The 17,978-nt window shown below is 39.5% G+C and overlaps 1 protein-coding gene across 2 annotated transcripts in view; it reads left to right on the forward strand.

The window, feature by feature from the left end:
* SLC15A1 (solute carrier family 15 member 1) overlaps window positions 1-17,171 on the forward strand; it is a 28,936-nt gene extending 11,765 nt beyond the window's left edge. For both annotated transcript variants that reach the window (XM_068928554.1, XM_068928558.1), the window contains exons 8-23: window positions 1,287-1,370; window positions 3,268-3,350; window positions 4,572-4,658; window positions 5,470-5,559; window positions 6,942-6,986; window positions 7,089-7,121; window positions 7,295-7,383; window positions 8,841-8,922; window positions 10,337-10,462; window positions 11,808-11,957; window positions 12,356-12,405; window positions 13,032-13,139; window positions 13,278-13,371; window positions 13,837-13,983; window positions 14,867-14,974; window positions 16,313-17,171. In XM_068928554.1, coding sequence (XP_068784655.1) covers window positions 1,287-1,370; window positions 3,268-3,350; window positions 4,572-4,658; window positions 5,470-5,559; window positions 6,942-6,986; window positions 7,089-7,121; window positions 7,295-7,383; window positions 8,841-8,922; window positions 10,337-10,462; window positions 11,808-11,957; window positions 12,356-12,405; window positions 13,032-13,139; window positions 13,278-13,371; window positions 13,837-13,983; window positions 14,867-14,974; window positions 16,313-16,501 — 1,565 coding nt within the window. In that variant the 3' untranslated portion in view covers window positions 16,502-17,171. The remainder of the gene's footprint in view (window positions 1-1,286; window positions 1,371-3,267; window positions 3,351-4,571; window positions 4,659-5,469; window positions 5,560-6,941; window positions 6,987-7,088; window positions 7,122-7,294; window positions 7,384-8,840; window positions 8,923-10,336; window positions 10,463-11,807; window positions 11,958-12,355; window positions 12,406-13,031; window positions 13,140-13,277; window positions 13,372-13,836; window positions 13,984-14,866; window positions 14,975-16,312) is intronic.
* Window positions 17,172-17,978: the final 807 nt, after the last annotated feature.

The raw sequence follows: 17,978 nt of genomic DNA on the forward strand, positions 1-17,978 counted from the left end.
CTCTTATACCTCTGTGGAATTAAACCTCCTTTTGGTATAAACATGGCACTTGTTCCAATGACTTTAAAATCGTTACATGAGAAAGAGAAAAATTTGTCTTTAGAGTTGTCTTGTTTGGTGAGGAGGGAGAGGTGAAAGAGTGCTTTACTGTGAAAGTGGAGGCTATTTTAAAGTATGTCCGTACAAGGTATAGGAACACCTATGTACATGCAAACACATGTGACAGAGTAAATATGTCTTTTATGCCATCAAAGTTGGAGGTTAATTTGTTCTGCTTATAATGCATAGTGTGACTTTCAACAAATGAAAGCAGTAGCCTACCAAGCAAAAAGCAAACTAGTTCACTGATACACATTCATTTGCAGGCTTGTACAGATAGTGTTATATGCATGTGCCTGGCATGAGTTTGGGGAAGGCTGTTCTTCTTGAAAGTAAGAAAACTACAGGAGAGTTCTGAAATAATCCTAAAGCACTAGACTAAAATTATGGCTTTAGGGTTTTTTGACAGCAGCTGGATGGAACAGGCTATATCGATGTATTTTAGATGTTTACTTCATACATATTCTATCTTTTCCTGAAATGGAAGAAGATAAGCGTATGGAGCAACGTGTAGTTTACTTCCATGCTGATACAGGATGGAAACTAGCTTGGAAAAATAACTTGTACTGACAAATTCAGCTGAGGAAAGTGATAAAATTACTTTCTATAATGGCTTGACTCAAAGGCTAATATAATTGGAATCAAGATAGATTAATTAGGTGCAAGCTAATATTTTAGTCTAATCAAGTTAACTCTTACAAGAGGTATTGTGAAAAGAGGTAATACGTTTTATTTGGAATTTTGTAGCTTCTCCCTTTTAGTCACCACATCCATACTTTGAGCATCATTTCAGGATCTGTGTGAAGTTTATAAAGACACATCACTGACCACTGGGCGGGGGTCGAGAGCTTTTAAGCAAGTTACACTTGTTTACAGACAGAGATGTAAGTTACGTAACTTGTCCCAGAAACCTTTATAGTCTAGATCCGTTTTTTCCAAGAAGTTGCATTTGAGCCTTCTGGCAGAATTCTTTTTCCTCAGTGTGAACCTGCAAATCCACATAATTCCCCTTCTTAATAATATAAATAAGTGTTTGATGCTATTGATAGTTTGATCCTTTCTCTTCATAATGTCTGCAGAGATTTTCTTTTTTCTTGTATCAACAATGAATGCAATACATGTGAAGTATGTAAAATACTGGCAGCGTTCACTTGGACTTTTATCTAAGGCTACTTTATTTTCTTCAGGTGAAGAATGTGGCATTCATAGCAAACAACGATGTTATCCACTCGCCTTTGGAGTTCCTGCTGCCCTCATGGCTGTTGCACTGAGTAAGTTGAACTGTTTCCATCTTACTGCTTCATGGATACAGAAGTGATTAGAAGATAATGATTTGAGAATGAGAAAATAGTGGAAATCTCTCAGGTATCCAACTCTACCAATACCTGACTTATTTTCTGCAGTTTTTGACTTGAGAAATTTTTATTTTCTTTTAGGTTTAACCTAAAATTCTCATGCTTTTATAGGGAGAGATTTTTTTTTTTTTGACTGATATCTGAATTACTTGGTGTCACAGGTCATAACTGTATCCCTGGAAAAAGAGCTGCATACAGCATTTTCCGTTCTGTAATTTTCTCAGTTGGTGGCAGTTCTCTTAATGAGTTTTGTGTAAGATGGCACAATTGGGGGAAGAGGAAAGCGTAAGCCAGGGGCAAGAAAACCACTCAGACCCACTTCTTCCAGCCTATAATAGTAAAATACAACATTCGCTTAGAAACATGGAACCTGACAGTGAGGCCTCCTCAGGTAGCATTTGGATGTGCTGTGGAATAAATACCTACAGAGAAATACCCATGCGTGAGTTTTGCTTGGGTTTGCCGTTGTGCTTGAGAAAGCTAACGTATACTTATTTACTCTGCTTAGGATGTCCTAAGTTTTCGCATAGCTGTCTTTCTTCCAACTATTTTGGAAATGTTGTTGTAGAAAATAAATCCTAGAATTCATTTTCTACCTGAAAGAACCTCAAAGGCTCAACCTCAAAGTTTATCCCCTGCCTATGAGACCTCGTCAGGTCTGTGTAGATCTCTGTAAGTGCATGCCTAACCTTTGTTGATGGGATAGTCTGTCGGAAGATTCAGTCTTCCTCAGAACTGGAAAGCAGTGTGATCTGGAAGAAAGAGTTGAAAGTCAGCACATTGAGCCTCTTTAGCCTCTTGGTAAACTCACGCTTGAATTTGGGCGGTGCGGTATAAATGAACTTCCCATATGTTGTGTAATTTGCTTTAGCGTGACTATTGTCGTATAGTGTCTGTGTTGCCTGGCCTATTGGTCTGTGTAAATTAAAGATCTTTTGAAGGTAGTATAAGAATACTGTGAAAGAGTGTTTTTTGAAACTATCCCGTAGTCTAGGAGGGAACGAACTATATGAAGTAATTGCCCTTGCGCTGGTGAAAGGTATTTCGTATACTATAATAGTATATCAGTATTTATCTATGAAACTCCTGCATGTTAGTAGTTGCACTACAGATTCCTCACTGAGCTTTTCAGCTGCAGTACAAAGATCAAGAAACTGTGTTGCTGTTAGAAGCAGCCTTTAGGGCTCTTCTTACACAGTGTGGCTGGTATGCACCGCAGTATCCCTCGTGGTCCTAACTGGGAGTCCGCCCAGACCCCGTCTTGTCTGTGCACCCAACAAGGCAGACAACTGCCATAGGTGTTCGCCTGTGTCACGCTCCACATGCGGAAGGGTGAGGCCAGGGAACGTGTTTGGACATGGGAGTTGCAGAAACTTTCCCAAGTCCTACAGTTCAAAGCCTTGCGTGCCCCTGCATGATAAGAGTTGCATTGTCCTGCGCTCTGGAAAAGGAATCTTTAAAGTTGCTCTAATACAGTGCAGAAAGGCCATACCTAAGGTCCAAAGTGGGGCTTGTTTTGACCATAATTCAGCTGAACCACCTTGCTTGCCAAGAACAGTGGCCATTTGCATACGCCTCTCCAGATTTAGTCCTTTGTCTTGAAAAAATAGTAGTAGTCTGGTAATATTAATTTGATTTCTTTTATTGTATGATAACATGCCATTAAGCACATTCATTGCTCCTTAGAAAGTTTATTTCCATCCTGGTGTAACGCCTTTATTGTTATGATTTGCATACACTAACTTTTGCCACATTTTCAATTAATCCTGAATTTACCTCAAAAAGTAATCCTGTTTACTTTTACTCATTGTAGTTGTGTTCGTAATTGGAAGCCGAATGTACAAGAAAGTTCAACCTCAAGGCAATATAATGGTTCAAGTTTCCAAATGCATTGGAGTAAGTAATATTTGTTTTTCTGAAAAGCCTGGCCAGAATTTTCAAACTGTTTAGTATACTTACTTGGACCAGAAGTCTATCGTACTATCAGAATTTCTGCTGAAGCTTTTTGACTTTTTCCTACAGAAGGCTTCTCACTGACACCTCCAGATTTATAGATTGCCCTTGTATTTATCTATCTTTTTGCATATATCTGAATTTATACACAAGGAAAACAAAGCAAGATGTGGCAGTGATGTGTAAAAGTTTATCACAACTTCTGGGAATCATTCCTTCCTCATGTGTGAACCTTAATACAGCCCTATAGAGAGAGAGAGAGAGAATCCTGTGTTGACGTCAGTTTAGGTTATCTAAGTTTTAAGAACAGAGCTACTAGTATCTCTTATCAGCAAAAATTCATTGCTTAATAGAGAATAGGTTATTTACAATGCAGAGATACACTGAAAACCGCCATATCAGGGAAGCTACTGACGTTACATGGTGGTGCTGTAAGTTTGCAAGGAAAGGAGCTACAGCTGCATGAGAAGTGCTGCATTTCCCCAATAGTGTGTCTCAGCTCTGAGATCAGGGGATTTTTTTCATTAATGCACTTATCCATTCTCTATGCAGATCTACCAGCGTATTGTAATCCAGACCATTCAAAAACAAATCTCTAAATGTGGTTTTGGCCATCACTTAAAGCGCGCTACCCCGAGAGCCCAGTTCAGCTCAGCTCATCCTGAAACATCAGACTTGCATGTTATCCCATGCAGAGGGAGGAGGATATTTGTCTTCAGGAGGATATTTGTATATATTCAGTTTCAAGAAATGAGGAACTTCTACAAAATGCAGCTTGCCATATAATGAAATGTATATTTTACACCCATTCAGCTCTGAAAAGTTGTGCATATGACATTCTTCTATTTATTGCTATACATAGAAGCTAGTCTTAAGTGAACACGTCTTCAGCAAGTTCCTAACAGCAGCTCATATTGAGAGAGACTGACTCTTTCTGAGCTGTTTGTTCTAGCCTAATCCCAGGTGCATACTTCACTGGATCTGCAGTATGAGGCCGGAAAGGCAATGTTCCTTTAGATGGTTAGAGCGGTTACGGAAGTAAGCCACCCTGAGCACCATCCAAAGACTGGAAGCAAGAGTGTTATCTCTGTAATGGTAAAATGGCTTATAGCGTTACAAATATTTGTAACATCATCAAACAACGTTCTAATCGTCTATCCTCAGTTTGCCATCAAAAACAGGTTTCGGCATCGCAGCAAGGAGTACCCCAAGAGAGAGCATTGGCTGGACTGGGCAAGTGAGAAGTATGATGTAAGTAGTATCTTGAACACTCCTGCACCCTGACATTTTTTAAACCCCGGCTTCTGTTTGGTCAGCTTTGGTCCATTCCCTCAAGCTCTAGATAAATCGTTACGTGCCTTTCTCAACTATTTAGCAGTTAATGGTCTGACCGAATATAACTGCTCCCCTGGGTTGCAGGTTACTATCATTAACTCCAGTGGGAGAAAGTAGAGCTAGGTAGGAGTCAATACTGTGATCACAGGCTGCAAGGGGAAATTCTAGGGAGCTGGATACAAAAATGTTTATTTCCTTTGTGGAACAAGTACAGGCACCTATTAATTTTAGGGTTAGTAAAATAGCAACTATTATATCTAGATTTTTATGGTCTTTATCTCAGTAAACCAGTGTCAAAACAAACTTCAAACAAAAACGTGCTGTTTTAATATGACGGCAGAAGTGAGCAACAGGCATGATGCTAAAGGTCATGGTTAGTGCCTAGAGTCATAACATTTATCTCCTGGTCAAACTGCAGAATTATGCTCAAGAAGCTTAGCTTAAGTATAGAACTAAATCTCATGCTGCCATCAGAGTATATATGCCAAGAAACACAGGTCACCTGTTATAAATGTCACCTTTCACCAGCAGCCCTTCCCACACCCACAAGCAGACCTTGAGCTTTTTAACAGAAAACAGCAAAAGTACCCACAACATACAAAGTTCAGGACATGGATAAATAATTCATGATCAAGTCTGATGTCTTCACCTGTTGCTGTGCTGTGAATAGCAGGCTGTAACACTGTCTGATTGGCTGATTCCTTTTTATAATTCTTACTCATTACAGAAACGACTTATTGCTCAGACTAAGATGGTATTGAAGGTGCTTTTCCTTTACATTCCTCTCCCCATGTTCTGGGCGCTCTTTGACCAGCAGGTTAGTTCTTTAAACTGCTTATAATGCAAATAGGTACTTATTCTGAGTCAATGTTAATACAGAATGTAGCTATTAAACAAATTTGTCTTTCCTCCTGGGTGCTAAACACAGTTTTTGAAGGTTAAAATATAGATTTTTCTTTAGCACACTTGTAATTTCTTTAGCATGCTTGTTAAAAAAACAAACAAACAAACAAACTTTCATCAGATAGGTTATACAGTGCATGAAAAAGATTAAGGGGGAAACCCTGCCCTGTATCCCTTTCTTGTTCTTTGTGGGTAAAAAGAGGCATAGGATGAAAGAGTATTTGAAAGCTTTCTTAGCTCCCACTCTTCCTTTGCTGGCCGTGCAGAGTGTAAGTGTTTTGGAGAATCTGGGATGAAATGAGCTCGGTGCCAGTCTGCCTAACCGCTCAGATTTGTTTTGAATACCTCACATCTTCACACACAAGTCTATAGTTCCCGTTGACCTCTTTTGGCCTGAAAAGTGCTCGGCATTCATGCAAGCAGGCTTTTATAGTTAAGTACTGAAGTGTGAACTTAGGAGAGTATCCTACAGAACCGGTATTTGAAAGCTTTAGCTATGACAAAGGGTATGTTAAGTTTGTTGTAACATACAGATTCCCTGGATCATGCTTCTCTTTCGCAGTAACTGTGAATGTAACCTGTTACACCTGAGCACTCCTGTTAAGAAATTCTGAATGAAATAGTCCTTGCAAATTATCATATCCCTAATAATGGTATATCACAGGGACTTACAGGAAGTGGTGCAGCAGTATGGTGATTAAAGGCTCTCACCACAAATGCAAGAATGTGAGCTCCCATCTCAGTCTGGGCTCGAGGTGAAAGTCCCCCACACTTGACTCGACTATTGACAGGTTTTCTGAGAAGGATGGGTTAGAGGCCATTGGGGTCCCATCCTGGCTCAGCAGCTCCTTGCTGAGCCATCTGCAAAAAGGACGGGTGCACCATAGCTGTGGGCTGCCCAGGCTTGGCCAGGTGGCACCAAGACACTGTGGTGACCTCTGTGCAACATCAGCTTCCAGTACTCTGTGCAGGATGTCTCTGTGCAGTCTCTGTAGCTAGCTTCCTATAGTAATAGCTAAATGCTGGGAATCACGATTAGGCTCTGAGCGTAACATTTCTTTGCTACTCCTTTCCCAAGTATTATCTTTCACTCTTATTTCATAACGTTAGTAAATAAAATGTGCCATAAAAATTGTTTTGTTTAAATGTTTACTTGGCAGAGTAAGAGAATACTCCTTTCAGTTTCTTTTTTATTATATTGCTTGTCTTTCCCAACCCTTTACTGCTGAGGTTCCTCTTGAATTGTTTTCATAAGACTGTTTTACTGTGGCATTTAACTTACTTTCTTTTGTTAAGGGGTCAAGATGGACACTGCAAGCCACAACAATGGATGGGAATTTTGTAGGTTACTTTTTATTGTTTCTCTTAGTTAACACTTACTTTTCATATCAATTTGATTTGTTGTCATAATACTAAAACCTGTTTATCTTCACTTTTCACCAGGGAGCTATTCAGATTCAGCCAGACCAAATGCAGGTATAGTAGCCTTCTATCTGACGCTAAGTACTCCCCAGAGATACTATATATATGTGTGCGTGTGTGTGTGTGTGTGTGTGTATATGCATATGTATGTTCTTTTTTTAATTGTCCTTCATAAAAAAGGACTTTGAAAAATAGTTAATTTTTTTATTCTTATGTTCCATTCACAGACTGTGAATCCAATCCTGATTATCATCATGGTCCCAGTTGTAGATGCTGTGATTTATCCTTTAATTAAAAAATGCAGGATCGATTTTACGTAAGTTGATGGACTTACCTGATTTCAACAGAGGCTTGCATTAGTGGTTTCTCTAAACTACTCTTCTGGTCTTAATGTAACAAGAGCAAGAGTGTAGCAAAGAAGAAAGCAGACATGTAACTATATTAAAAACACTTTGTTGTGTTTGTTTTAGAGCCCTTGAAGTGGTACATACAGGTACCACAGGCTAGAGGAGGAGAATCTGATAACAAAGTATGCGTGTCACTTGCTTTCAAGTTAAGGGCAAAAATATTTTTTTCTATAGAAGAGATACTATTTACTGTTAGTCTGCTGCCCTCTCCCCATGCCCCCCAAAGTATTATAAAAAGTAGAAATACCCATTTTTAACATGCTTTACCACGTAATATCTCTGTTTGGCTTATAACTACCTGAGAGCAGATATATTTCTTCTTCAATCCTGGCAAGAAGTTTGGCCTGCTAAATACTTCTGTGTGAAGTTTTAGAGGACGTCACTCCAGCTCTTAATGTTGGAATGAAGGGCTAGCATATGCAAGTTGGAGGGGCAGAAAAGCCTTACCAGATTTAACAAGAGAAACTATTGGCTTCGTCTAGACTTGCATTAACACAAACAAAGGATTTTTTGGACTTGGCTTGGGTAAGCTCTGGGCTTGGGCAGATCTGTTACAAAGCTGACTCAGGTCTCCAGAAGCTGGCTCCCCAGTTTTTTCCTCAGTGTTCCTAAAATACTAGCTTTCTCATTATCTGGGTTATCCCCAACTTCCTTTGCTCCTGTAACAAATTTACAAAGAAAAATGTGCAGAACATGTTTCTTGGAACAATTTTTATAGGGGTAGGGTGCAATATTCTTTTTCTATCTAGTTATGAAGAGTTTGGGGTAGTGCATGCTGGTGCGTGCCGTGCTGGAAACAAATAATGTCCTTCATTCGTGAGCGTTCTACATCTGTCAGTTGCTGCCATAAGTAAAATATCTGCCTTAAGTTTACCCCTACAGCTGTCAGTAGATGTCTCTCAAATCAACACATTTCCCTGATTCTTTTTTTCAGTTCAGTATTATTTTGATTTAAACATATTGATACAGACATAAAGAGTTGTTACCCTTTTGTAGAGGGCGTAACTTTTTGTCCCTTCGTTGTTTTGAAGTTAACAACCATACTGGATTGCTTGCAAATACACAAACCTAATAACAATTTTGTTTAGACAATGGTTAACCTTAGAAAGGAGGCCAACAGATGTGGAGTTACAGGTCATGATGTTGCAGGCAATTTATTTTTCCCAAGAGTGTAACTAAGAACTAACACTGAGGGCTACTTAGCTTTGCAGAATGCTTTCTGTAACAACATCCGATCTTCAGATGATGATAAAGTATTAGCTGTGGTCATGTTAATGTTCCTCACAATGGAGAGAAAAACTAACAGCTGAAGCTTTGGATTACTGTTTGTCCTAAAAGTTATTTATGTGTTTTGTTGCTGTACTAGGCCCCTGAGGAAGATCACTGTTGGTATGTTCCTTGCATCTTTGGCTTTTGTTGCTGCTGCCCTTGTGCAAGTACAAATAGATGTAAGTTCAGCCACATGCAAGTAAATAGTGATATTAGTATTGAGTTGTTAGTACAGAACAGATTCTGTTTAAGGTGGAAATGAGCCAAACAACATGTATGAAAGACTTGTAAATTACAAACTAAGCATGTGAATGCAGGCAAGTAGAGGGAGGGAGAATATTAAGGTATATTACAATGCAATGTGATCAGCGTAATTAATAAAATTATGAGCTATGAACACTATCCTGAAAATCATGTCATTAGTATAAAATCTATGCCTAAAGGCAGACTCAGATTTTTAACTGAGGTTTAAAGCTGAAAACCAGAAACTTGACTGGTCTGCCAGCTTTGCATCTCTGATCTGTTCTGATGTTTAGACTAGAATGTGTGGAATGTGTCAGGCCACAGTCAGGGGATTGTTACACATCACGAGCAAAGAAAATACCTGTTTAAGGCAGGATTCCTCACACCTAATTATTCTTGCCTCAAAGGGAAGTATAATGCCTGAACTAGATCTAGGTTTCTCATATAGCTGGGGACTCAGAGGCACCTCTACGGTGTGATCCATTGCATCCCAAGATCTGAATCGCCATGCAGAGGTGCGTCTGTCTTCACGCACTATTGACACAAGATGCTTAACTCTTAAATAGCTTGGGCTAAGAATGAGGAATTCTCCCCTTAATGTGAGTCAGCAGTAGAACAAACTTTATATTCAACTCTGCCTCTTGAGGTTGAAAGTAAAGGGTCTGGCCTTCAGCTGCTGTGGACACATCCAGGCCATCTTCCTGAATGCCCAATTCTGAAGGCAAACGTTGTGCTGATAAATTCCCAGATAGCGGTGCAGGAATCTTCTGCAGAAAGAAAAATATGGACCTCTCTCTGTGATGTGATATACCTAAAGACAATGAAAAGGACAAAAGCACAGGATGTGAAATAAAGTTGAGGCAGAATTAAAATGCAGCTTTTGATGCTTTGCAAAAGTAGGAGCTATTTACTGTTAGATCACGTAGCAAGTGGGGTCTCCAGATTAAATTCAGTTTTGCTTTGACTGATATGCAGAGTTCCTTTTTGCACTGGGAGGTGCCCCTACATGCTTGTGCCCCATTCAGCAGCACCAGTGCTCGGGAAATGTGAGCCAAACATGGGACAAAAATTCAGAAACCCAGACTGCTGTAGGCTGTGGGGAAAAGCCCATACCCTGAATTCCAGAGTGGCTCTGATAGCGACAGCGTGTCACAAGAGGTGATCAAATTGGAATCATATCTGGCCACGGACATGGTGTTGTGAATAAGCAGTAAGGCAACTTGTGGTACTAGCGACTAAAACTGTTGCATCCGTATGACTGATAATTGCAGATCATCAGGCAAGTGCTAATCTTCCTTTTCCTTGTGACTTAGAATAGAGCACTGATTTCACTCTTTTTCCATCCTACAGAAAACACTTCCTGTTTTCCCTGCAGCTGGGCAATCCCAAATCAAAGTAGTAAATCTAGGTTCTGTTGATGCAACAGTTAAATTTGAACCTGGACTTCAGAGTGTGTCTGTAGCACCTGAGATGGCAGTAAGTAATGTAGCGGGGGGGAAAAGTAAAAAAATTTCAGTGGAGCAAGTCAAAGCTGTTCTTAACTAATAGTTCAGGATTGGTTCTTTCCTAGTTTCCCCTTTTGTTTTAAAAATATTTTTTGTTCTGCTGTGGAGTGAATTGTTATGAAAATGCACAGTGAATGAAGAAATAGCAACTATTTCAATATTCTGAATAATACTAATATGTCTTAGGGAAGAGTTATGTTTTTTCAAAGAAGCTTCTTGAACAACTTTGAACAAACGATTTTCAACTAAGTGAAAAAAATCTCACTTGCAAAAAAGGTGCAGTTGTTTTAACAGCAAGAACACCCTTTCAGGCAAAGAAAATTACTTTCAGCTCTAGTAAATCACTGTTGTTACTGTAAGTAATCACTTACTTGAACAGGGAGGTTTTTCTGTGGTTATATAACATTAAGGCTCAGATTCTGTTACCCACAATCTTGATTGCTAGCCCTATTGGCAGCAAAATGCAGTGGAGCTGATGGACAGTATTAAAAATGAGTGCAAGGGAGCCCAGCAACTTCAGTGTGTTGTCTGGCAATTTTCAGTCCTAATCTTGTACTTCCACATGTGGAGAGAGGTTCTCTTCCAGCCCATCCTCAAGATTTACCTCACATGGAACATAAGGTGTGGGGAGACGATAAGGGTGCCCAACGTGTATCCTAATGTGGATATAATCATGGTGCACACGTGAAAATGAAGAATTTAAAATGCTCTGCTCCTTATTATAGACATCTTATAATCCGGATGTTCTGAATTTTCTGTGCACCTGTACAACATACAAGGATTCTTTTAATACTTCATTAACATGCTTAGTAATATTTTAAGTAGTTTGTGCTGATGAAATGTATTTAGAATATTTAAGATATCCTAGTAACAGTCATTTCTCTTATGCTGAAACCAACAAAGCTGCAGTTTGGATTTGCGTCTCTTGGGAGATGTTGCCATTTGTAAAATGCTGCCTCCTAATTTGTGCTAGTGCTATCTCTGCTGTTAAACATAACTTTACTCTGCAGTGGTGGTAAATCTGGTATATATGGAGCACGAAATTCACGTGCACATAGGATAAAGTAGTAGGTCTTCCCATAACGCTTGTAGGAAGCTCACGCTATTTTGAAGTTTGTGTAAAGGAAGAAAATAATCAAACACTGATATAAAAAATTAGTGTTTGATGTTGAAATCATAGCAACAATGGAAACAGATCAGAAATAACATTCTAGTAAACTTCTGACCCATTGAGTCTGTAAGGTTCCCTCAAAGGTATAGGCAAACCTGCAGTTGCATGGAAATTCACAGCAATTCTACTTTTTTTGTCTTTGTAGACTGGGTACATGACATTTGAGACTTCTGAGATAAATTTATTAACTGTAACCTTTGGAAATCAAACTGTAAATCATTCCATCAGTTCGCTAGAGAAAAACCGTCATACTCTTGCAGTTAAAAATATTGGAACAACTGTTGTAGCTGAATTGGTAAGTCTGTTTAAATTCTAGGAATACTTCAATCTCCTATCAACTATCTTGCCCAAACAGAGACTGTGAGAAGCTGAGAGGAGTAGCTCTAGATTTTCCTTTGTTTGTTTTTCTTTTTTTACCTGAGGAAAACCATACCGGTGAGACTTGAGAGCCGTAGAGAACAAAGCAGGATGTTGTGAAAAATTGCCCACCTTAGTATTTAACTTAACCACAGTGACTTCAGCAAGGTTTCTTATTACAGCGTTTTCTAGCAACTATGTGTCCTAGCAGGAAACTAAAAGTGAGGTCTGCAGTCTTGTTCTAAAGCCTCTGTTTTTCTCATTATATATAATATTGCACGCTTAAGCTGTTCACTCATGCCAACAAAATATCTGTATAATTGTCTCTTCTACCAGCTGCTTGACAATGTCACATCAAAACCAGAAGAAGGAAATAATCTCATCAGGTAGTGTTTTGTGGGTTTTTTTTTCCCTCCTAAATCTTACAGTGGTATGACTGTCTCTTCAATCTGCCTCTTGGGTGGACTCTTCTTGTTTAACCTAATTTTCTTTGGTAGGAAATGTCCAGTTGCTGGACACATCATTCAGATGTGTAGGGGAGTAGGAACTTCCAGGGCGTGATTCATCTGGCCTATCAAGTATATCTACTTTTGGTATAAATTAGCTAAACCTTGGAAGTGCGTGTTTCACTGCATTGTCTAGACTTTTTCTGTAGACAACGAGCACAAATATATGTGTCTATAGCTCATGTTTAATATTGGGTAAGAAGTATTCCACTGCTTTTCTAGGGGAAGGTTGCATCTTCCACTTGGAGATGTTTGTTACTGCTGAAGTAACAGCTTGCTTCTGACATTCTCCTAAGCAAGCAGTGGGATGATGTGGCTAACGCAAAAAGCGAAGCTAGCTGCACATGCTTTAACAGAATTAGAGAGATCTTTAAAAATGTCAGTTGATAGAAGGGAAAGATTTAATACCTGTTGCGCTGCAAGTATGTAATACAAAGAATACAGCTTTTACTTCTTATGTTTTATGAAATACTGAACCAAATCTGTATTACTGTTGTATTTTGAAGATTTGTAAACAATATGGCTCAGACAGTCAACATCAGTATGGATAGCACTCACTTTGGACCACTGACATCTCTTTCTGCCAGTAATTATGAAGTCTTTTCAAGAGGAAGGTGAGCATTTCCTTACTTTAATCTAAATACTTAAAGAAATAGACATACTTAACCTTGGGAAAAAGACACTGAAGTTTTAGTTTTATATAATACAGGCACGTATTCTTTACCTATGGACTGAACTTTTTTTTTCTTCAGTAAAAGTATTTTGGGGAATACAAATTCATCTTCTTGTGGAAATTTCTCAAAGACATTTGGATTTGGCAGTGCCTATACAATTATAATCAACAAGGTGAGTTGTCAGTGCTATTGGTCAGTACAGAATTGCTTTCATGTTAATATTATCTTTGATTAATAAAAAAAAACTTGACTGTTGTACAGCTATCCCTCTTGCCCTTAATAAAATATATGAAAATTCTATCATATATGTAAAACTATCTGAAGACAAAAACTTCATTACCTATACAAATAATGATGGATATGCTAATGATATAGTGTAAGACTTCATGACTAATGGCCTTAAATCTTTAGCCCTTCTATGCACTAAGGATTTGCATGAATTCTGCTACTGAGTCGGCAGTACTTTATAGCTGAGTATGTCATGTTCACACGCAACATTGATTATTTTTGACTCTGCTCGAACTGTTGTATGTGTGTGTATATGATTATATAAGCTATATACAACTGTTTAGAATACCTGTAGAGTAGAGAATTTTTATCACTTTCTAATGTGCCATTTTAATGATCACTGCTGCAGTGTTCTGGAAGCTCATTAGAGGCAACATATGTTGAAGATATCCCACCCAATACAGTCCACATGGCTTGGCAGATTCCTCAGTACTTTATTATTACATGCGCTGAAGTAGTCTTCTCTGTCACTGGACTGGAGTTTTCATACTCGCAGGTAGGCTTTGCTCTTCAGAGCTCTCATTGCATTAAGAATCCTGAGTTAGTCTTGTACAAATGAGGCTATCTTCTCTGATTTCTTTCTCTTTTAAGTGGTGATTCCATGTTGCTGCCTTGAACCATGGTGCTCTTTAGAGCCCCCTAGCAGGACTGTACGCTGGTACAAATTGGTCTTGTTCACTGGTATTCATGGTATTTTCCATGGAGCTATGCTGAATTACACTGAAGCATTTGAAGGCTTTGACCACCAGTCCCCAAGTCACCTTCTCACACAAATGACTTTCCATTGAAAATAAGTGGAAGCATACTTCTGCTGTAAAACCAAATTGGAGAACCATTATATGCAAGGTGCTAGTACTTGTTCATTTTATCTCCACAGCAAGGTTGCACTGGTTTAACCTAGTTTATTTCCCATGCAGTCTTTTGCAGCAGTTGAATTATACACTTAAAATATCTTTGTCTTCTCACTTTTCAGTTTGTCTTATTAGATGCGTGTGTCTCTTTCTTTAATTCCTGAGTTTATATGCTAGAATGGTGGCAACATTATAAGATGCAGCTTGCCCAACTATGATGCAGTCAAATTTCTTCATTTAGTGCGTCCCATGAGACTGAGTCGGATGTAAAATGTGCATGTTAGTTCATTGCGGATGTCAGCAAGTACAGTGTAGACAATGTTATAGCCAGCACTGGAAATCTCTTGCTCTTCAAAGCCTTGGCTTACATAGTTCTCTAACAATAAAAAAAAAAAAAACCTGCCCTGCCCAGCAGTGTTTGTTACAATACTAAGAATGTTGCAAACCTCGGAATAAACGATAAAGCCCGAGTTATTTATTTATTTTGAATGCAGTGTTTGACTAACACTAAGTGCCTTATTTCCATAGGCCCCATCCAATATGAAGGCAGTGCTACAGGCAGGATGGCTGCTAACAGTGGCTGTTGGTAACATAATTGTCCTAATTGTGGCTGGAGCATCCAAACTCAGTGAGCAGGTAAGCGCACCCAGGCAATCAGCATGCTGCTCTATTGCATTATTAGAAAACTGTTCTAGTACATAGGAGAGTTGTCACAGATAAACGTCAAAACTTTAACTTTTGAGCAGCTGCTGCTACAGTGGGATTTGTATTTATAGTTGGCATACATGAGATTAAAGTGTTAGCTAGAACAGGGTGTCGGTCAGTTGTACAGTTAGTATTTGACTGAACAGCTCCATTAGAGCATGTGAATAATTGAGTTATGAATCTGTATAACCTATTTGGATGAAAACTAGTGTTGAAGGTTGTGACAACAGAGTGGTAACTTGTCATTTGGAGCCTCTTCTGAAGAATCTGCTGGACTTCTTCCCCTCATTTCTCCCCCTCCCCTCAAAAAACTTGAAACAACATTAACAAATACATCTTCAACAGGAGTTTCTAGCCCTTCACCTGTTGCTTATCAGTCCTAACTCTTGCTCTGTCTGGCACCTTCTGTTGCAAGCAGTAGTTTATGGCATCTCTACAATAAACTGCTTCCTATGGTGTGGAAAGGCTCAGAGTTCAGAACTTCAGCCTGGACAAATGGGATTAAAACCTATCAAAACTTTTCCCACTAATGAACCTTCACCTCTGTACCTCAGCCTTGCCAGTCCCTTCTTTCTGCTGACTCCACTGATTTCAAACCTCACACCTCAGTGTATGAGAACTGTAGTTCTCCTTGTCAAGATGACTCGGACAGGATTTCCTCAGACTATTTGTGACACTCCTGAGTGAATCAAAAGGGATGCTACTTGAGAGAGGAAAGAGCCCATTTTTGGAATAGGTCTGGTATTCCTGATATCCGCTAGATTAATCAGTAAGAGCATACAGCACAGCTGTTAAACCTTTTCAGATAGACAGAACACTTTGAAACTAGAGTTTCTAGTCTTACTCTGCCCAGATTTGCTGTCAGTAAAAGCCTTTGCCGCTGCATTAGTGGAAGCAGGATCACTGCTTGTCTGCTTTAAAATAAGATTATCTTGCTCCAAAAGGAGGGGTTGAGTTTGCCCTTGAGTCTTTCAGTACCACTCACACACTTCCAGGAAAAGAGTGCTGTAGAACTCTTCAGCATTCATAGGACTTTTCTTGTTTTTCAGCAAAGACAGAACAGCTGAAAGGGCCTCAGTTCTGCAAGTTACTTTAATAGGTATTATATGCATCTCATACTTAGTCCTTTTTTAGGTCACACACACAGAGTATCTGTGTGTGCTCACAGTTCCACATTTAATTAATTTCTTATGAACAATGAAATGATGTAATTTCTTGGAGGAAAGGTTTGTGATGGCTAAACTATGCGTTTGTTTGTTTGTTTTGCAGTGGGCAGAATATGTGCTGTTTGCTGCCTTGCTGTTGGTGGTTTGCATTATTTTTGCTGTCATGGCTTATTTTTATACCTATGTTGATCCAAATGAGATTGAAGCCCAACTTGATGAGGATGAGAAGAAACAAGCCAAAAAGGATAAAGACCTTCTTGAAAAGGAAGCTGAAGCTGTCTCTCAGATGTAAAAGGTGTATTCAAGGAGTGTTGTAAACTATGGTATCCCATTAACTGGCTTTTCAGGAAGAGGAATTGGGGTATCAGCAACGATTTCTGGATAATTTCTCTCATGGGAGAAATTATCTCTTAACCTCATGGGAGAGGTTAAGAGAAACTGTTCTAATTTTCTAACTTAAAATGCAGCCTCTCTTGGGAAGCAAGAGGAGAAGATTAGTCTGTCTTGTACAGAACATGGTACCCTGAAGAAACTCCAGCAGAATTTGCACTCTTAAAATGGACCTCAAGCTTAAATACCAAAGCATTTAAAAACTGAAATTGCACTCAGCACTGTTAAAGAGACCCTGTGAAAAGGTGTATTTTTATACTATATTTCAATTTTTTTATCATGAAAGAGGCAGATATTGCCAGAAAATAGTAATTGAAGCCAAGCTGTCTGTATGACCCCCGTAGCCCCACTGTTACTTGAAAGGAGCAAGTCACGTGCTTTGAAAATTTGTTTATGCTTCCTTCTGAGTAACAGGAGCAAAACTCCTTAAAATGTTGTCTATGTTCCTCATGGCAATAATCAGGACATGCAGAGTATAATATAATAGTGTATGTGCCCATTAATATGAATAAGTGCCGTAGCAACAGCAATAAAACTCACTGTAACAAAATAAAGAGATGGTTTTATTTGAGAGAAGAAAGAGTATGACGTACTGTTGCATGTTAACAATAAGTTTAGATCACTTCTTGCCTTCAAGGGGACTTCTGAATAACTCGTTCCTACCTTCTCCATATATGCCAGATGAGTGGCCACGAAACTAACAGGCTAACATGGGTGACACTGTTGTGGGGGTTTACTGCAGGCCACCTGACCAGGAGGAAGTCGTTGATGAGGCCTTCTACAGACTGCTGGAAGTAGCCTCACGATCACAGGCCCTGGTTCTCCTGGGAGACTTCAACCACCCTGACATCTGTTGGGAAGACAGCACAGCTAGGCACAAACAGTCAAAGAGCAAGGAACTCCTTGCAAAACTCCAGCAGAAGAAGGAAGTCTACAGATTGTGGAAAAGGGGACAGGCCACTTGGGAGGAATACAGGGATGTTGTCAGAGCGTGCAGGGATGCGACAAGGAAGGCTAAGGCCCAGTTGGAATTAAATCTGGCAAGGGATGTCAAGGACAACAAGAAGGCCTTCTTCAAATACATCAATAGCGAAAGGAAGACTAGGGAAAACGTGGGCCCGCTGCTGAATGGGGCAGGTGCCCTGATAACAAAGGATACAGAGAAGGCAGAGTTATTAAATGCCTTCTTTGCTTCAGTCTTCACTGCTAAGGCCAGCCCTGGGGAATTCCAGACCTTGGAGACAAGAGAGGAAGTCTGGAGAAAGGAAGACTCTCCCTTGGTGGAGGAGGATCAGGTTAGAGATCTTTTGTCCAAACTTGACATCCATAAATCCATGGGCCCCGACAGGATGCACCCGCGAGTGCTGAGGAAGCTGGCG

This window comes from Struthio camelus, chromosome 1, assembly GCF_040807025.1.
Source record: "Struthio camelus isolate bStrCam1 chromosome 1, bStrCam1.hap1, whole genome shotgun sequence".
Classification (NCBI taxonomy): Eukaryota; Metazoa; Chordata; class Aves; order Struthioniformes; family Struthionidae; genus Struthio; species Struthio camelus.